General features: G+C 33.6%; 1 protein-coding gene and 1 non-coding gene across 2 annotated transcripts in view; one reads left to right on the top strand and one right to left on the bottom strand.

Annotated features, from left to right (window-relative positions):
* Positions 1–6340, bottom strand: part of LOC106660926 — a 276802-nt gene extending 270462 nt beyond the window's left edge. The window contains exon 1 of the mRNA XM_014383984.2: positions 6228–6340. Coding sequence (XP_014239470.1) covers positions 6228–6270 — 43 coding nt within the window. The 5' untranslated portion in view covers positions 6271–6340. The remainder of the gene's footprint in view (positions 1–6227) is intronic.
* Positions 6341–17343: 11003 nt separating this feature from the next.
* Positions 17344–17416, top strand: Trnai-aau. The gene has a single exon. It is a non-coding gene; the product is annotated as a tRNA-Ile (tRNA).
* Positions 17417–22082: the final 4666 nt, after the last annotated feature.

Here is a 22082-nt window from a genome sequence, read left to right as displayed (position 1 = left end):
TAATCACGTCAATTATGTAGTAGGAATAAAATCGTATGTCCAGATAAATATATTATTATAAAACTGAAATTCGATCGTGGTTCCATTTGCTGATCACTGAACCGCACAATCCGTTTCAAAAATGTCGACTGATGTGAATAAGAGCCCTTTTGCTTCAACACAAACGTAGACGATTTTGTTTTGGAGAGTGAAGGACAGGTCAAAGGAAATCAAATCTGATCGCACTACTTTCAAGCTTTTCATTGCGATCACAGAAAAAATGGAATAAAATAAAAAAAACGGAAATAATATCGAACACAGATCTACCTGACTAAACGTGAACTATTTATAATAATTGAACGTGCTTCTAATGCAGCGTTGTTTTTGATTATTAATATTAATAATTGAACTATTAGCTATTAGTAATTAAACATTACGTTTTACCCAATAGGAGTGCAATATGCCATATATTTCATTGGTTATAAGCCTTAAACGGCAAACTCGAATTTTCCCAGTATGTAAGCAATATTACTAATGCTAATAAATTGTTAGAATTTGTGATTCAATACTCAACACTACATATGTTATAATTAATTAAGGTTTTTAGTTGAGATAAAAAAGTCAATGGCACGAGCGGGATTCGAACCCACGATCTTCGGCTTGATACGCCGCTGCTCTACCACTTGAGCNATTTTTTTTTGGGGGGGGGGCTTGCAACACAAATGTTAATCGATAATTATTCATAAATCGTGATCCCAGACCGCATCTCACGATTTCTGAATAACAAATGTGAACTTGAGCCGCCGTTGTACCGGTGTTCTTCCATTGAAAAAACTCATTTTTGAAGGGGGGTTCAATTTCAGGGTCGCTGAAATCCGATCCCACCCCTTCCATTGATGAGTGCGGTGTCAATTTCTTTCAATTGCGCCCACCGGTCCCCTTAGGCGTCAGAAAAAGTCCAGAGGCGACGGTGGGGATCGAACCCACGACCGCGGTATCTACTAGCCGAGAGTCAGACGCCTTAACCACTCGGCTACCGAGGCCCCCATAGGAGTGGGGATACAATGGAATATAAAATATACAAATGTTCACGAAAAACACGAAACAGTAAACACGTTGGACCAGTTTGGCGTACATTTCGAGGAGGAAAATTGAAGTTTCCTATAGTATCTTAATAAGGCTGTTTTTAAATACATTTGTAACGACTTTATATATGGAAGAAATATTCACATTGTAGGATAAAATATAAATATAATAAATTCCCCGGATTTGAGTCGATTTGTTGATAAGTCTGTAGAAACGTGTTGTAATCAATTTTCGAAAGAATGTGAATTAAAATATTCAACCAGCTGTAGCGTAGTACAAGAAGTAAAAATGAGATATTGCGGTCAACCTGTTGTTACAAAGACATAACAGCTTAACTTTAAAGCCAAAAAACTTAATAATAACAAACACCTACACAAAGATGACTTTCGGGAGTTTATATGACCTCTGCTGTTGCGAACCCTCGCAAAAAAAAAGACTTTCCAATGAAGTTCCGACTTCGAAAACTGTTGACTTTTATTAAAATCAGATATTGTCCGCTTAGTTCAAACACAGCAATTGGAATGGAATAGAAAATAATGAAAACTGGATTATCTGTTCCTCCTCCCAATATTACATCAATAGAACAACATACAATTCATCTTTCTTAAAATTTTAACTCCGCAAATGAGACTTGTAAGGAGGGATTAAAAAAACTGTGAAGTTATAACACAACTTAGTTACACTTAGCGGATTGTTCAATGTCATAGAAAACCAGTTATGGATGATTATCATCATTAAACTTAAGTAATCCAATTTATTATAAACTTGAAAGTTAACTATAAAAACTAAAAAACCGACTTCAGGCACAAATAAAAAAAAACTAATGGATGACAATAATTGCAAATGAAAACAAAAAGACAAACATATTGATTGGACAAATAAAAAAGTAATTTACTATTGGTGGATTAATTATGTATAAAGAAGTTCAATATTGTAATAATTAAATATGTCGAAACGCCACTGGACGTGATTCATTGTCATTTAATTACACCCCGATAAAAATCAAATCAATCCTTTATACAAAAAGTGTACTTGGGGTAAATAACATGCCAAATGGACTGTTACAGGTAATTCACTAATAATTAAAACAGGAAACATTAATTCATTCCGAGATCACAGAAAACGATCATTTCAAAACCAGTGGCAATGTCTAAACAGCCATTTTGAAAAACAATTCAAAAACAGCTTTTTTCCCTTTGAACATGAGCGACGGCATTTTAGTACTTGGACATACGAGATAGAAAAAAAATGTAAACTCGGCGTTGAACCGTTCACTCTCCGGGGGACCAATTACCCTTTGGTACGGGAGGCGCCCTTTGCAAACAAAACTATTGTAAACTGCTGAGTCATTAAAACATTCGTTAATTATTCGGTAAAGAACGTTATGACACAATCGTAGGCAATTAGGTATACAAACAAAAGGAAAAATAAATACATATAACCGCTGATTGTTAAAAACCGGCCAATTTCTGTATTTGCACGGAACGAGAAATTACCAACTTATCTGGAAGCAGAATAAAATAATTTATTTTATTTTGCAGCAGAATAAGGCATAATATTTTACTATTTAAAACAACAACACGCCATTAAATCTAGAATATAATATTAAATTCCACTAACGAACGGTTCATTGCTCCGATCATTAATATTTATCACACATTTTTCAAGGAAATACAATTTACAGGACATCCAATAATTTCCATTCTGCAGAACGCGGTTAATTTCAATAAAAGGCATAGCAGGAAGTGTTTTTATGTTTTCCCACTTTTTCGTTTATTAGAACCCAAAATACAAAAAAGAAATTTGACTAATTTATTCCTTAAAAATTATTATACATCCGGATCGTTTCTTTGAACAACTGCCTACAGCTTGTCCAAAAGGCTAAAAACGTGCCGGCGTCAAAGTTCAATAAAACTTTAATGAACGCCGAAAAATCCGCCGCTTTTGACTCCAAATACATTTTTTTCTTTAGCCTTGATTCAAAGGAAATAATATTTACTTGACTTTTGGACAATCCTTCGGTTTTTAAGAAGAAATTTCTTTTCCAAACTATAGATACAATTTATGTCTAAATAAAATAACAAATCATGTTGAATAGTTTGTACTTGTTTCCTAACAAATTGCATGTTTTTAGAAGTAGGTAGTGGTTGTTGGACTTAGTGGTTTATATATTTTTTATATCCATTTAATATACTAAAAACGTTTTCTTTGGCCAGTTGTTTACAAATTTACATACATAAAGGACCTTAAAATCCTTACAAAATAAATAATATAATTAAAATCTACATTTATTAGTTTTTATGCAACGCTTACAGCACACCCTTTAATGATATTGGTAGTACAAAACCTACTATTCGTGAAAAATAAACTATAAAAATTTTGCGATTAGATGATATTGACCCATAAGAAGAATTTTGATTTTACAATTGTATTTTGATTATACAAACTTGTTCTTTCATTACAAACGGTACAACCATATAACTATTTTCTACATTAAAATTGGGCAACAGGACAAATCAGAATTTTATTTTTCTAAATAGTACTATTTAAGAATCCATGAAAAGTTGTAACATGGAAAACGTTGCTAAAGTAGTGTTTTGTATAAAAATAATTCTTGTGTAGATTGTGTTTTTTTTTTTTTTTTTTTTTTTTTTTTTTTTTTTTTTTTTTTTTTTTTTTTTTTTTTTGTACTGTAACCCCCATCTTCGCTAATGGTAGAACAAAATGTACTAGTCTTGAAAAATAAGCTGTAAATAATGGTTTAGTAAAAGGACACAAATAAAAAACTAAAACAGCTTAGGCGAATTTCAAGTAGTAAAATACAAATGTACACTACTATTGATAGCTAGTGATCAGGAACAAAAGAGAAGAAAAGAAGACGAGAATAACCAACACAAAAATTTGTTATTCCGTGACCAGGATGAAACTGAAGAATTTTGCTTATCCACATGCCCTTTGTTGTTTTTATTAAAAAAGGTAAGACGAATAATCATTTCAGATTTTTATTTTTTTGTAACTTTAATTTTCTATGAAATGATGCTAGATGGAATATGCTAATAAAGTAGAGTTTTGTTTAGAAATAATTATACAGATGATTACATTGTTTTTATGTAATATTAGTCGAATACATCACTTCCAAGAAAATACCGTTCATAAAGTTCTATCCATAAAAAATAACTCTATTAGAATTTTGCTCCTCCACGATAAAGACATTTGTTCTTTAATCATTAAAAATTGTAATAACTTATAATTATTTCTTTATGAAAATTATGCAACAGGAGAAGACTTACTTTAAAAAAATACTATTTAATAATTATTAACAGTGCGATTAAATGGAAAAATGTTACTAAAGTAGTGTTTTGTAAAAGGTAATTCAACTTAGCTTCAGTTCTGAAGCTTACTTTATTTTTATTTAATATGGATGTGTGCTTTCCTTTTAAAATGAAGTACGGAATGCTCTATTTAAAACGAAATAAATTATATGCACATTTTTTCATTAGGCACAATGTTGCAATCGAAGCATTTTATTCTTCCTAGTTAACAAATTTTACTCATTCATTAAAAAATATAACATAATTATTTATAATATGAAAATGATGTAACAGGAAAAACGAAAAAAAAAGTAGAAAGTACTTTCCTTCCAACAATTTCAGAATTTTAGTTTTCCATAAAACGTTGTTTCATACCACCAAATTAGTGTCTTGTATAAAAATATTTGACCAGAGGACTAAAACAACCTTCTTTTTAAGTATTCATAAAAAATAAAATACATCGGACTTATTTATTCGGTGACAATGATGCAAACAAAGATTTTACTCTTTCAGGATAAACCTTTGACCTTTCAACATGCTAATAAATAATTGTGGTAAAACTTCGCCTTCAAAATCTTTTGTAGTTTTCTTTTACATGCAAATAACTGCAGCGTAATTTTATATTTAGCATGGAAATGGTAAAAAAAAAAATTCTACAAGCGTAAAACGAAGCATTGGCAAATTTTACTACTAAAATTTGAATTTTATTTCAACATTATATCACAAAATCAATTGTGGTAAAACGAAAATTACGGTTCCGACATTGAAATAATACTTCGAGGGTTTTTTCTTATTTAAATAAATAATTTAATCAAATTTATTATATAAAACGTCAATATGGCAGAAAATCAGATCCTTTCGAAAATAAACAGCTCTTTGAAAATATTTAAACAGATATTACAGAAATTTTCAAATACAGTGCTTTTATCTTATTCAAATTTATTAAAAAACTTTGTGTAATCTCTTAACATAATTAACTTATGAAACATACTCCAAGCAAGTAAACTTTTTGTGGACCAAACATGAGGTGTTATAATTATAAAACTTTGTTCGGTAGTTAGAACAACTCGTCAATAATAAAACAAAACGTTCGTCAAAGTATAACATGTTTTGCTTAATAATTACAGCCGTGCTTATTTTTTTAACGAAGAATTACCCTTTTGCAATTTCTATAAGATAACCTCTAAATTTCTTTACTCTTTAAATTTTTGAGACAAGCTATTTTTTTTAATCGAAATCGAAAAATAGTCAAATCTACAGATCTTTGATTTATTAGATTAAGTTGACCGTTCGTTACGTTTGCTGACTTTAAAAAATGAAGTTACCAAAACAACGGAAGGGGAAAACATTTCGAGCATATATTTTAAACTGAATGTATTTGTTTTGATGTTACGAGTGGAGTGTTTTTTCGTTTAATTTCATTAGCAATTTATGAAAAAGTAACGAAATTCATCCCGTCCCTAACCATCTCATACAATCAAAAATTCGTTTCAGCATAAAATATTTCTTTAATAGATAAAAACTGGTTTAATATTTATAGAAAAAATTTGCCCCTGTAATTTACAGAAGATGAATTCTAAATTTTTCTGCCGTTTTAAATAAATTAATTTTTTTTATTGTTGTCATATATATATCAAAGACAATCGTAACGAATTTGTTTGTTTTTTCTGGATAACGCCTATTGCTATTGCTAACAACTATTTTTCTTTGATAATAAAATGTGATTTAATTTTCAACTAAATAAATAAAATGATAAAACAAGTAAGAGAATTTTAGGGGTGTTGATTTTTCCAGGTGTTCACGTTTCATGATTTTTTGTTCGCCATTTATTTTCTTTTTGTAGTTGCTAACCTGTTAGGAGGGTGACGATGGTGACTAGGAGCGTTACCGTCATATTGTTGCGATCTCGTTTTCAGCACACAACCATGACTACACGAAGTGAACACTTAGCAGGGCAGCGCGGAACTGAACCACTGATGAACCGAGGACCAGGCGCAGGAGCGGGGCGCGTTCAGCCCTTGCCCCACCAGCCCGACGCAAAAATGCAAGAAGTCGAGAAGAAAATTGCCCGGGGATGGGGTAGTTTTCACACCTGATGTTATTGAACTTAACATGGAAATATGATATTTCAAGTTAATGGTTTTGTCATTCCTGATTATTTTAATTATTCTAACCTTGCTGTTTTTGGCTTTCAGACGCCTTTATTACTCGCCATCTTCAGTGCTGGATCTGTGTTATTCCTACTAAGACAGATCTTTCTTTATAAGTTACATAAAATGAAACAACTGCGAAGATAGGAAGATTTTCATCATTCCGCAGATCCCAAAAATAAATCTCACTCTCTGAGCTGGTTTAAAATTAGTCAACCGGCTGAACGAAGTCTTAGTTCAGTTAATAGTAGTTCTGAAAGATAATAAAGAAATTCTTGTTGCATTCATTGTCAGACTGTAAATAGTTACATCCGCAACAATATATATATGTTATTTACTTGGCGATGCGATTTTGAAAGAAATGGAAACATTCAGTTCAAGTTTTTGAGTAATAGGACACTTCATCAGATCTTTGAAACTATTTCTAATGATATATTCAGTTGACAATTAAAAACTTACAATAGTGCAAATAGCTTCATAGAGGGAAGGAGATCCAACATTCCCCTGGCCATACTACATTCCAATTGTAACCTCTTTCTGGTTATTCTAACATAAAGCGGATAGGTGGTGCATAATGATCATAAACGTCACTCAGAGTAGGATTGGAATAAATATGTACTATGCATTGAAGCAAAGACTTCATATAATGATATCTTTCCGGTCTTTCATTATAATAACAGACGACTCTGTGATCAGAAACGTTTTGTGATTTTTTTTTAAATTATTCAACTGTCCTCAAATTCCTCCAGTTCTAGCGTGGTTCCTTCCAACTCTTATTATCTAACCGGGATACTTCTTAACGAAGTCATGGTTGAAAATAAACTCGTTGCTCCAAAACCGTCCCCTGTAAGTGGACATGATGATGTTCCCCCAATTATATTAAAAAATTGGGCTCAAACCCGAGCTAAACCTCTCTTGCTTTAGGAAATCCTTGGAATTAGGTATGGTACCGCAGCTTTGGAAAGAAGTATATATCGTTCCAGTTTTTAAGAGGGGAGATCGGAACAACATTTAGAATTTAGTAACACCCTTTTTGTTACTTAAATGCAATTTCAAAGTTTCTCGAGTCTGTTTTTATTGACCAGGTCAAGGCTTCTTTAAGCCCTTTCTGAGTAGACGAACAAGACGGGTTTTTGAATGGACTCTCAACTATGGCTAACCTATTAACATATAAGGCATTCATTTTTAATTCCATTGAGAATGGTAAAAAGTAGACGCAGTTTATGGGGATATTGCTAAAGGTTTCGATAGAGTTGTCCATGGATCGCTTTTGGGTAATCTTCAACATTTTGAGTTTGGTGACAATTTTTTGGCATGGATTAGATCCTATCTCTCCAATAGAAATCTTAACGTGAAGTTTAGAGGTTTGGGGCGTCGGTGGCCTCAAGGTTTAGTCTTTGACACGGCGCTCATCACTGTAAGGTAAAGGTCCCGGGTTCGAATCCAGCGGCCCTGCATTCGAATCCGACATTCTTACAAATGGGCTTTTTTTCAAAAACACCGGCACCCTGAAGGTTTATATGACCTCTGCTGTTGCGAACCCTCGTAAAAAAAAAGTTTAGAGGTTTCCATAACCATTAGAGGAATATCTGGTCTACCCCAAGTATTTCACTTTGGTAGAATTGTATTTTTAATTTTCAGCAACGATGTGCCTTCCTGTTTCAAAGATTCAGAACTTTTACTATTGGGAGATGATATAAAAGTTTGTCAATAATGTTGAGGGAAATGTGCGATTGCAGAAAATTATAATACCGTCTTGATGCCTGAGGAATGAAATTTCTCTTAATAATGACAAATGTAAGTTTATTTCCTTTTAACAGAGGAAATATCCCTATCGCTCTTCCTATTATTTACTGGGATCGCAACTGAGTCGGAGGTCCCAACTTTCCGATTTGGGAGTAACTTTTGACTCTGTGGGTTCATTTTCTCCTAATATTGATTTAGTTCTAGACAGGTGTAATATAAGCTTATGGTTCCTTAAGATGAATACGTCAGGTTTCAGGAATATTAATGTGTTAAAATTTTTGGGTAGGTTCATAGCATACTTGAGTGCTGTAGCTTGGTTCGTTAGCTCTGAGGCATTCAATCAAATTAATCTATTTGAAGATGTTCAGAGCAAATTTATTAAATACCTAATTTACAAGTTAGGACTTTAATGAGATAATAACGAGTATGCCGGTTGGTTGAAACTGAAATGAAACTCACTTCAGGTTCGCTATCTGTTGATGGGAATGTGTTTCTTGTATAAGCTGATAAACGGCCATTACTCTTGTCCACAGCTTCAGCTAAATCTCCATGCCCCTTCTCACAATTGCCGTCAGCGACTAGTTTTTACGCCCATTTCATAGAACTAATTACGGAAAATTTGGGAAATTTCATGAAAAATCTGTGAAATGCATAATTTGGATATATACTGACAGGCACAAAAGGCCCACTTGTAACATAACTTGATTTGTTTATATTTTTATATACTAATAAAATTTTCACTTTTTTAACGTGTAATGACTGAGTAAAAGTAAAAATGACGTCTATAAAAGTAAAAAAATGTAAATGGCTAAGGAAATGAAAAAAAAAAAAAAAAGAAAGACGGACAGATAAAATTTGTTTTACATTTTTCATTAACTCGCTACTTTCGTGGTCCGCTTGACCAATTAATATCTTTCAATTAATTAAGGAAAAAAAGTTAATGGCACGAGAGGTATTCGAACCCACGACCTTCGGCTAGATACGCCGCTGCTCTACCACTTGAGCTATCGTGACCTCGATCCACTCGGACATCAACTCCCCATCTCAACCCCACCTTATGAGTTTTCCCACGTTTTGAAAAATGGCGAACACTAAACACTTCACTAAAGCTCTCCGTCGCCATTTCATTGTCGTCGAGAATCTAAACTGATTACACGACATTTGAAAAATGGCAAAAGGAGGGAAAACTCATAAGTTGGGGTTGAGATGGGGAGTTGATGTCCGAGTGGATCGAGGTCACGATAGCTCAGGTGGTAGAGCAGCGGCGTATCTAGCCGAAGGTCGTGAGTTCGAATCCTTCTCGTGACATTAACTTTTTTTCATCTCTACTAAAAACCTTAATTAATTGTCAATTTTAATTAACCTTTCAATATCGGGTATTTCCTCCTCTTGACTTAAGAACATCTCGAAGACGCCTAGGCATAATTTCTACCAGTGTGGAAATGTCTCTTTACTGGAGGTTAGGCCAGTCTTCACGAAGGCGTCCTTTGAACATCGTGGAGCGTATCAGGAAGTGATGGACGTGCTTGAATTCGTCTTTTGAGGTAATCCCATAAATGTTCGATGGGGGTCAAGTCTGGAGAACGGGCTGGCCAGGCTAACCTCTGATGTTATACTGTTGAATGTACGTTTGTACTATGCGAACGACATGTGGGAGGGCATTATCGTGCATTAGAATAGGATTGTCGCTGATTTCATCGAGGATAGGCAACGCATGGTGTTCCAAACTTTCATTCACGTAGCGAGTGGCCTACAAAGACCTTCCACGAACAACAACCAACTCTGTGCGACTCTGCATTGAAATTCCCGCCCACACCATCACTGAGCTACGTTGAAAAGATTGACTCTTGGAAAAATGACAGGCTTGGTACCTTTCATTTTACCTTCTCCACACTCTTTCACGCCCATTTAGAGATCGTAGAGCAAATCTACACTCATCTGTAAAAAGTACAGCGGGCCAATCGTCCAAAGACCAATGGCTGAGTTCTCGAGCAAATGCGAGCCGTGCATATCTGTGTGTTCTCTTCAATTCTGGTCCTCTTAAGGGGCGAGAGCCATCAGTCCATACTGATTTCATCTTCTTTGAGCAGTGATGACTAGTATGAACAACAGTAAGGTGCCGGTTTCGCAAATTTGTCAAAGTCTAAAAACCGTCATCCTGTGGTTGTTACAGTAGGGCGTTCAGAACCGGGCCTTCTATGGTAGGACCCAGTTTTTCGAAAACGTCTAACGGCGTCTCGCAGTGTTTCGTAGGGATCTACAATGGCAATAGTCGCGTACATATACATCATCGATAAGTGCCACACCGCGCAACATCTTCAGCACGTGGGATTTTGAAGTTTAAAAATAGAAATTAAGAAAACAAAGATGAAAAGTAAACAGTTTCAATTCCAATGAGACTGAATACAAATTTTAAATTCCGTAAAAATTAAACATTGAAAAATCCTTTATCCTTGTTTTCGATTAAGGATTAAGTGTGTTTACGTCTAATTGATATTCCCAATCTAAAACATAGCATAAACTAATATTTATTGATAAAAACAATTAGGCAATTTAAGGGCATAGTTTTCTTTTTTGGGGAAATTGAAAAAAAATCGGGTGGAATTTTTTGCCTGTCAGTGTACGTATATTTGGATCCTCTTTTAATATGTTCAGAAAAGGAGATACGTAAATACATGCCATCATGATTATATTTCATTATGTTGTTTTGTTAGACCATCATCTATTTGTATTTCTTCATTTTGTATGTTGTAATGCGTAAGAAGCGTACTGGTTAGGTTTATTCTCCCCCCCCGAAATGTACTGAAACTAATAATTATATAAGTTACAAAAACAAATCACGCACTTTATGTTTTTAATATTACTAATCCTCTATCGTAGTCCATCTCCATTTGTATCAAGATTAAAAATGAAAAAAAGCAGTGAAAGATCCATCTTCATAAAAATTTTAATGACGTTCTCTGCTCTCGTTCCGCCGCCGGTTAGAGTTGTAACATCTGGAAAATTGGTTGTTTGGTCGACATATCTCATGTTACAGTGGTGCGACTACTATTTTTTAAAATTACTAAGGATTTTATGGAAAAAACACTTGGTTGAAATGGTCACAGTGTGAAATAGTTAGTGTTTATTTCTTTTTTAATTTCCATCTGATAGGAAATAGACAGAGAATTAGATTGGTTTGACCTCTTCGGCATTTAGTCATATTCATTGTTGGGTCTGGTTGATTTTGGTGATGTAATCCTTCTTTTCATAAGGTGCTGAGGGTTGGGGGAGTTTGTCGGCGTTATCTTTGTCTGTCGGTGTCTTTGGTATGGGGTTCTTTCTTCTTCCAGTCCGTCTTAGTGATTGTCGATCCTTTTTTTAATAATTGTGTGTTATCAATGGTGTAATTTAGGTATGTGCGCTGTAAGAATTGCGCATTTATGAATTTTTAGTGTTGAATGACAAAATACAGTTTCACAACTCCTCAAACACGTGCGAAACGTCAAAATACTAGACAATGAGGCGGTGAAAAAGTGCAATAGATTTATCCCGCCATAACTTATATCCCAGCAATCCGCCGAGAAGTTGATATCCCGTATGGAAGGTACCACGTTGTGGAAAAGTGGCTTTGCTAGTGGTTATTGTGTGAACTCTGAATTCTAGTACAAACTGTTAGATCGAATGTACGCGAATTGTCGCATTATCCGGTTTTGGTTAACCTTAAAGGAGTTCTGTTCCAACAAGATAACGCTCTAACACACTCTTATTGCCACACCAAGGAAAAGTTAGATCTTCATGGTATGATACTTACCACCATATTAGAGCGTACCTTGATCTGTTTAATCATAATTGTTTTCGATCCATGGCTTACTTTGTCGAATGGAAAATATATAGCAGTTTTGTAGAAGGGCGACATGGTTAATGAGAGTGAATCAAAATTGGCTGTTTTTATATAAAATTTTATTTTACATAGAAAATAAAGATTATACGCTAGATTTTATAAGAAAAAGCACGTAGAGTCGATTAATAATATCGTTTGTTTTCATTTTCAAATTTACTATCGGTCTATTGAGGATGCATTTCAATCTGTCTTAATAGAGAGTTTTGTTGGTCTACCTTTGTGGTGTAAAATGTACGTTGTAAAGATGAGTTTAGTTGAGTCAATTATACACAATTGAACATGTACAATGTATAACAATTCACTAGTTTTCGTGTCCGCTTGACCAATTAATATCTTTCAATTAATTACGGTTTTTAATTGAGGTATAAAAGTCAATGTCACGAGCGAGATTCGAACCCACGTCCTTCGGCTAGATACGTCGCTACTCCACCACCTGAACTATCGTGACTTCGATCCACTCGGACACTAACTTCCCATCTCAACCCCACATTTTGAATTTTCCCTCCTTTTTGCCATTTTTCAAATGTCGTGTAATCTATTTGATTCTCGGCGACAATTGAAATGGCCTCGGAGAGTTTTAGTGAAGATATACTTCATTTTAAATTGTATATAACAATTTTATATGTAACAATATGTAATGTATGTGCTGATTTCGGATTGATTTCATGTGTAAAAGGAAATTAATTTGCCATAGTTTGATGGTCCCTTTTATATGAAGGTTTATCATTAGAATAAGTGTGTAGTGTTTAGTGACCGTTAATTAATGATTACTTTTTGATCATGAGATGCGGTCTGGTGTGATGTACGTTTAGGAAAACATTTTCTTTATCGTGCCAACGTTTTAATCTTTATCGATATCATCTTCAGGTTCTGGAATTTATAAACGTTGTTTAAATTATACAAATGAATTTGTACAATGAGGTACACAATATAGAAATTTTAGGTTTAATTACAGTATTTGTATTCACTCGAAATGTAGTTTTCTGTGCAGATGTGTCACTGTTGTGTGTCATACTGAGAGTGCTAGTGAGATATTAACGTTTATTGTTTATATAAGCTTGATTTTGAAGGAGTGGGGAAGGAAGTAGAGATAGAAATTTTCTATGAGGAGTCGGCTTCTTTGAGGTGAAAGGGGGCCAACAATGGAGAAAAGGGGTAATGGTTTGTCGTTCGGGCTTGGTTAGTGGTTCGATAATGGTTTGTGGTTCGGTTCTGGGTTTGATATTTTTGGATTGAACAATTTTTTCTTTATTGTGTATATCATTGTATAACCTCATATTCATATCTTACATATATTTGTATAATCTCAAAATGCGTATAAATCTCAAGCGCTGAAGATGATCTGAACAAAGATCGAAACGTTGGCACGATAAAGAAAATGTTTTTCTAAACCTACATCACACCGAACCGCATCTTACGTTCTCTAAATAATTGTTAGAATAAGATTTTATTTAAATTGTATGGCCATTTTACCTTATTGTTGCGAAACATTTTATCCAAATAGCAGTATTTTTTGAAAAATACTTTTATCTTGACCTATATTATAATGAGAAATAAAAAGTATTGAAACAAAAGCAATCCTGAAAAAGTTTGCTCTTATTGTATGATAGGCTGACAGCATAAATGATTTGTGAATATACTGGGTTAATTTTCATAGCCCATTTGAAATAATCCAAACACCAGTATAAATAATTTGTAATTTTGTTTTAAAAATAGCATTAACATTTAATAATCCATAAAAAAAACTTTTTCGTCTTTATTTGTATTTTGTTGTTTTATGTTCCACCATTGAATTTCTGTCACGTACCATAATTTAGCTTAACTCTTGATGATCAAATTGTCATCCATGTCGTTGATGTATTACTTCCATTTGGCTGGTACGTGAGCTAAGTCTAGGTTGATCTCTCAAGAGTTTTATGTACCTTATTTATGTTTTGTAAATTAATTTCTGTCTTATATGTCTTAAGTATGCTGTAAAGTATTCTTATATTTATACTTTTATTGTTATGATGAAATCAAATATCTATTTGCAAATACAACTAATTAAGCATCGTAGATTGTTGTACAACTGCATATGAACTTTGTTCAACTCTTACAAAATATTAATCTCTATTCGACTAGTTTGTACACTTATTTCATATACATTGACTATTATTTCTTGTTTAATTTCGCTATTGATTTTTCGTTTTTGTACCGCTAATGTGATCCTATTCTATTTGCTATTTTAAATTTTAATAAGGCCGAAATAACAATCATTTTCACAGTTTGAGTAAAACATTTCCGTGCTCGCCAACAGGTGAAAAAACGTATGCAGTAGAAGACATGCAACACCGCATCGTTTTGGCTGAGATATTTTACGCTGAGAACAACGGAAAATCGTCAATAACTAAAAAGCACTTCAGTGGTCCATAATGTCGAATTAGTCGAGAGTGTTAGCCAGGTGTGCTACGATTCGCGGATTATCGGGCCGTTAATTGGAAGAAATTTTAGCAAACTTTGACCGAAATATTCGGATTAGATCTGATCCTAACGGCTTGTCGGAAAACGGACCAAACAGCGTGTCGATTAATCCTCCATGAATTCGTTCCAAAACGATTAATTGAAACTTACTTTTTGCCTGAATCTTAAATAAAAGTTCACTAATTTCGTGGTCCGCTTAACCAATTAATACATTACAATTAATAAGGTTTTTAGTTGAGATGAAAAAAGTTAATGGCACGAGCGGGATTCGAACCGGAATTGCGGTCCCTCCAATTTGACTTTGTAATAATATAATGATTGGATCTTATATGAAATAATATTATGTAATAAATCTTTACTTAAGATTTTGGTTGAGATAAAAAAGCCAGTGTCACAAGCGGGATTCGAACCACCTTCGGCTAGATACGCCGCTGCTCTATCACTTGAGCCATCGTGACCTCGATCCACTCGGACATCAACTTACTATCTCAACTCCAAATAAAAGATGAAAAAAAATTCCGTATAATAAGTTTTTGAAAAATAAGTTTTAGAGCGAACGTATTTAGCAAACGTGATTCATTCGACCCCGTTAATCATAGTGATCATTTTTTTATATTTTTATAAAGTACCTGTGATGATACTAGGATACTAGTAAGCGGGAGTTTGCTATTCCCAAACCAGCCGCCTTCTGGCTTATTGCGCTTCTCTAATTCTTTAATTCAGTTCATTTGACTCGGTTCTTTTTTAAGATGTAGGTTATTGATTTGCAATTTCTTTTATCTTTTCTTTTATTCTTACAATTTTTTTCGGGTCAACTGGATACACTAGGCTATGGTCTTCATTGAGCGGTTACCTCGCATACGAATATAATATGTGTGGTAAGATTTTCCTGCTCATTGCATCACCTACAATTGGAGGTCATTTTGATTATACCCATGTTGTGTAGGTGTTTCACAGATGACATTGACCGGTAGAGAGCAGAATTCAGAGCAGCTGGATTCGAACCTGGAACATTTACCTTACAGTAATGAGTCGCCGTGACAAGCCTTAATCGTTGCGGCCGCCGAGGAGCATTATTTTGATATATCGCAATATTATTACAGTTTTTCGGTCTTTAGTTTTTATTTCGCCCCTCGAGACTGTTTTTCTCTTTTAGATTTTTTGTTTGGACTCTAGAGAGTTCTAATTCTCTGTTTGACTTTTCTTTATTTGTGCTTGTTCAATATATGGGAAATTTCGTTTTAAAAGTAGTATTCCAGTATTCCAGTATTCCAACCCTCCGCATACTGATGATAGATTCTCTATAAAAACAGAAGATCTAATCATTGCCACTGACGTTGGTATTACATCTATTATTTATGTCGTCGATCTGCCCTCAACCATATCAACGCAAACGCACTAGTACTTAAGCCTTTATGACGGTATACCATACTTTACGTTGCGATGACAGCTGATCAATTCCACAACTGACCTATATGTAGGTATAGTCGATACAACATTCATAACCATACATCTTCGTTTATACACCTCGTACATATTATATTTCTTACAATTAAAACATAAAGGGGGACCACCAGGGTACTGGTACAATTCTGCCAAAAGCCATTTCTTATTTCATATTACTAGCCTGCATGCAAGCCGGCGAGGTGAGGCACTGGGATGTTCCGTCGAATTGCCTGGTTTCATTCATGTTCATTATTCCGATATTCTCGCGAGTAAATATATTCGCCTGCAAAACAAAGAGACGGTATTCTGTGAAGTGGCAGTTTATATTAGGCCATAGACATTTACCCGTCGTAAAATAATGAAATAAGTTTTCCCAATGTTCTGATATGAATTTAAAAATTTCTTTGATCCCAGGGTAGGTACCGTTTTCTATAAATGTTTAATCCCTAGCACTCTACCAGTACCTGAGGCACTATCATTGGCTCATTGCACGGTGAGCATCGTTTCTCTCATCTATATATATATATTTATATATATATATGTAATATATTTTTATAATAAAAATGTATTTTTTCTTTTTGCATCATTTACTTCACGGTCCATTGTGGTATTTTTTTAATTTTTTGGGCCATTACAGCCCAGAGGGGTTGCCATTCTAGATTATTTCTTTGTTTTGTTAGTGTAGCCTCGTTTAACATTTATAAATTGTTTCAACTTCAAAGCCCATTGGGTATTTCTCTAATGAGTTCAATTGCTCATTGTTTGATAATGTACAATGTATAACTTGCCCGGTTCGTTCACTAGTTTTGGTTCCACACCTGTGCATCATTTAATTGTATTTAATTCAACTTTTTGTTCACTAGTTTCGTGGTCCGCTTGACCAATTAATATCATAAAATTAATTAAGGTTTTTAGTTGAGATAAAAAAGTCAAGTCGAAGATCGTGGGTTCGAATCCCGCTCGTGCCATTGACTTTTTTATCTCAACTAAAAACTTTAATTAATTGTCTAATTCTTATTTTACCCTGCTAAAATCTGGTACATATTTTTTTAGCTGTTTCAGTACACGCATCCAGGATCATATAGTAAGTCATTATTTCCTAATTAGTATTAAATACTTCTAATTTTTGACAAATGTGATTTCAATTGTACACATATTGATAAACGGGGCTAAAAGAGTTTCAAGTTATTACATAATTTATTAGGTTTCGTGGTCCGCTTGACCAAATACATTTTTTTTCAATTAATTAATCTTTAATTAAGGTTTTGGTTGAGATATCGAAGTCACGATAGCTCAAGTGGTAGAGCAGCGGCGTAATTAGCCGAAGGTCGTGGGTTCGAATCCCGCTTGTGACACTGACTTTTTTATCTCAACCAAAACCTTAATTAAAGATTAATTAATTGATAATAATTTATTTGGTCAAGCGGACCACGAAACCTAATAAATGTAATAAACAAAATGAAGTATACTTTACTAAAGCTGTCCGTGGCCATTTCATTTGTCGCTGAGAATCAAATAGATTACACGACATTTGAAAAATGGCAAAAAAGGAGGGAAAATTAAAAAAAGGTGGGGTTGAAAAGGGAAGTTAGTGTCCGAGTGGATCGAAGTCACGATGGCTCAAGTGGTAGAGCAGCGGCGTATTTAGCCGAAGATCGTTGGTTCGAATCCCGCTTGTGACACTGGCTGTTTTATCTCAACCAATACCTTTATTAAAGATTTATTACATAATATTATTTCATATAAGATCAAATCATTATATTATTACAAAGTCAAATTGGAGAGAACGCAATGGCTATAATTAGGGTTCCCACTTGTATTTGCCTGCTATCGGTTCTGGGTTCGAATCCCGTCATATTCCTCGAAACGTTAAGATTAATTGGGAAAAAAAGTAGTGCAACGTGATTTGACCCTTTGTCCACAAACGACGTGTAAAGTCCTAATGTATGACAAAAATTGCATTAATTTAAATGAAAAATTAAGTGGTACTGTACATAAAATTCCTCCTTATTTGATCTGTAAGGAATGTTCTTTTGTTTCATGATTTGGTGTGGCCATGTCCGTGGAAAATTTGAGCCCCGTGCTATTCTGTAAAGGTATTTGACTTTCAATATTTGACGATTATTGTACATTCACTTCTGCCAGATGGTTTTCTATGGGATCATCCCTGTCAATTATTGACTTCGTTTACACCCTCGTGTATTTTAGGTTTGACGCATGACTCGGTCTGATACATCCATAAATAAACTGACCCGTTTTGCCTAGTGTATTTCAACTGTTCTGGATTTTAACTCATGTGACAATGCAAAACCGATTCACTATAGTGATAAACAAACATGTCATAACGGGCGTATCCCCCAGTTACACATTTGGTGTTACTTGGAAATAAACTTATACCTAGCTTTAAAATTTGAAATAATCACTTTTGAGATGAAACTTTGATTTTATTATAAATTGATTCCAGGTAAAAATGGATTTTAAGGCATAGATATTCTAATTTGATTTGATCGTTACGTTTAAACTCATGCTCTCGACTTACCATTTGGGGAGATACTTTATTTGATCTTCCTGTATGCAACCTTCAACATTATTACAAAAATATAGTGTTTGAAAGATAAAGTTTATTCTTAATTCATGTTTATTTTCAGTGATGTATGTATTTTGGATTTCGCGCTATTTAGTAAAACTTGTGGTTTTGTGGTACCTATTTATTTTATTTTTTTTGCAAAAGGTATTGGATTTTTCAAAGGGTCTCACTAGTCAAAAATGGATTAATAGCAATGAGATTAATTAGAAAGTCTATGAAATGAACAATTCCTTATTTAACATTATTGACAAAAGCCATTTAACACCAGATATACTCGATCTCATTGAGTTTTTTCGCCAGTACTCATGTTTTTTAATATAATTTTGCCCTCAGTGGTTCGTGGTGTTTTCATGTATGATGTGTAGCTTAATTTAGATTTTTATATTTTATTTTTGCTACCGGTTTATGAGTTTCTTATCAGTTTATAAAGCAGTGTAAGAAAAAAGCAATTTATACTTTTTTTACAACTTACTGTAAATGTACTATTTCCCTATTTTTGGAATGATGATGTAATTATATTTCACCTAACTTTAACGATGAGAATCTTGTGAACGACTTTTAACGTGACAGGCGATTTTTTTCCTCCCTTGAAAGTAAAAACATTATATACCTGCCTTACATTAGTACTCTACTTTATCATGTCCGTCTTCTCGACGGGTGGATCCATAATTTTCCGCCCATTATTCGGCCCCTTTATTTATGTGCTTCGAGCTAGAGGAGGATTCGGAAAAGTTAGGCGATGAATATATAATAGAACCCCATCCAAGCAGGTTTTAAGCCGAAATGTTTTTTACCTATATACGTATATTAAATGGAGAGTTTTCGTGGGGAAATTTAAGTTTGACAAATAAGTCTTTAATTGGTAAATTTAACAAAATGAGTTGGAATTTATTATAATTTTTTTTAAAACGCTTTTGCATTCGTAGTACAAAAACAAAATTGAAAGCTTGCAAATTTGTCTTAAAATCTGAAAAACTATATTTCAGTTAAAGAAAATGCCAATGCTGGTGAGAAAAATAATAATTTCATGTTCTGTATTAATTTCTGTAATTAATAATTCACATATCACTTAATAGAGACACGAATTATTTAATCAAAATTTATTTATCATTAGTCATGCGTGAATAATGCTATCCCTGGAATTTTCAATTAGCTACATGGTATTAATTAGGAATCGTTGAAGGTGCCATTGAATATTTGACTTATAATACAATCCACATAACGAATATATACATATCAATTGTATTTCGGATATTGCAATGATAATTTTATGTCTCTCTTTAGGTCTCCAAGACAACCACTTTTCTCTAAAACAGACGACAATAGAAAAATAAATTTAAACCATAAACACAATAGTTTTTCCAAAATTTGCAGAACATTTTTGATAATTTTTGAAATACTACTTGAAACTTCACAGTTTTTAATAGATTTCTATTTATATGTATATGGGTCCTTTTTATATGGCCCGGTTGAATTTCTCTTGAACCAATGACGCTAACAAAAGTACAAAAAATACGTGTTTAATAGTTTTTAGTATATTACAATTAATTAAGGTTTTTAGTTGAGATAAATTAATTGTAATATATTAATTGGTCAAGCGGACCACGAAATTAGTGAATTTAGTTTTTAGTATAGTTTCCAATTTTTACATTTTTTGGTAGAAAAATTATACAGGGTGCCTCAGGCCCAGTTCAACTTCAGATTTTTAAATACGATCCTATACATTCTAACACATCATTTTAACGGAATTTGTACGCTGAAAACAATGGTGCAATCACATTATTTTTAATTTAAGTCCAACTTTTAAACGCAATCCCAATATATGGGGTGTATATACATTTTAAATTATTCAGAAATCGTGAGATGCGGTCTGGTGTGATGTAGGTTTCAGAAAAACATTTTCTTTATCGTGCCAACGTTTCGATCTTTATTCTGATCATCTTCAGGGCCTGGGATTTACAAACATTGTTTACATTTAACAAATACATTTAGGATATGGAATAGTGAATTTATACAATGCAAAATATATTTTTTATATTCATTGAATGTATTTCTACTCACTCAAAATGTTTGTCTTCTGTGTAATTGTGCCATTCTTGCGTGTCGTGTTGAGGGTGCCAGTGAGATTTTGCTATTTTATGTTTATATACGTTGGATTTTGAAGGGGTGGGGAAGGAAGTCGGTATAGAAAAGACATTTTTGTATAAGGCGTCGGCTTCTTTGAGGTGAAAAGAACAGACGAAGGGAAACAATGTGTTGGTAATGGCTCAGCCAGATTATCCTTTCAGGATTATATAGAAAGGGATAAATAGGAAAAAGGAAAGCTAAATTGTTGGACAATTAGACTATGAAAAATATTTGATGTGAGGAATGTAATGTAATGATATATGTATGTTATCTATATTGAATTTGATTAATGATATTGGCGTAGCTGCGACTGAGTTTACATGAATCTGTTCTGTAATTGATGCTGTGTTTATCTCTGTTGATATAAACCATTTCTAAGAAATTACGTAAATGTTTGTTTTGTTCTGTGTGTAATACTTTTGGATTTTTGAAGTCGAAATTGTGTTGGTGATTAAAATGGTGGGTAGCGAGTGCTGTAGGATTTTGCTTGGGTTTTTTGCAATCATAGATATGTTGCTTTACTCTCTTGTCCAGATATTGGTAAGTTGCAGGACAGTTTAAACAGTTGATCTTGTAGATTACTTCAGATTTATTTGGTATTGGTGTGGGATCTTTAATTTTGGAAAAAAGTTTTTGGATTGTTTTATAATTTTTTAAAGCTATTTTGAAGTTATCGGACGAGAGAAATGTGTTTAATTTATGTGATAAGCCTTGAATAAATGGCATGGAAATGTATGCTGGTTTGTTTGTATTTGATAGACTTAATGTAGTATTATTAGTAATAGTGGATGGTGTTAGTGTTGAGTTGTAGTTGTTGATTATTCTGTTAATAATGTGTTTAGGGTATTGTTATGTAGGATCTGTTTGTATATCTTTATGTTCTTGTGGTGAAATGATTCATGGCTTAGGGTAATCATTTTGTGAAGCGAACTTTGGGCGTGTTTAGTATTATATGAAGAGGATGGTGAGATGTAAAGTTGAGGTAGCGATCTGTTTCATGGTTTTTGATAATAATCTGTGATTAATGTGCCATCTGGTTGTTTTATTACGAGTGTATCTAATAATGGTTTTTTTTCGATTTCATGTGTAAATTGTAGGCGTGAGTGAAAGATATTAAATGTATCTAATGTAGTTTGAATTTGATCGGTGGGAACTGCTGTCAATATATTATCTACGTATTTAGTGAGGAAGGGTAATGTGACAGGAAGTTGTGGTACGACTGTATTTAATAGATGTGTCATGATTATGTCTGCCAGTATCGGGCCTAGGTTGCTACCCATGGCTATACCAAATAATTGTTTGTAAAA

This window comes from Cimex lectularius, unplaced genomic scaffold, assembly GCF_000648675.2.
Source record: "Cimex lectularius strain Harlan isolate CLEC.00 unplaced genomic scaffold, Clec_2.1 scaffold65, whole genome shotgun sequence".
In the NCBI taxonomy this organism is placed as follows: Eukaryota; Metazoa; Arthropoda; class Insecta; order Hemiptera; family Cimicidae; genus Cimex; species Cimex lectularius.
Note: the sequence above shows the minus strand (reverse complement) of the source record. Positions and strands in the feature narration are given on the sequence as shown.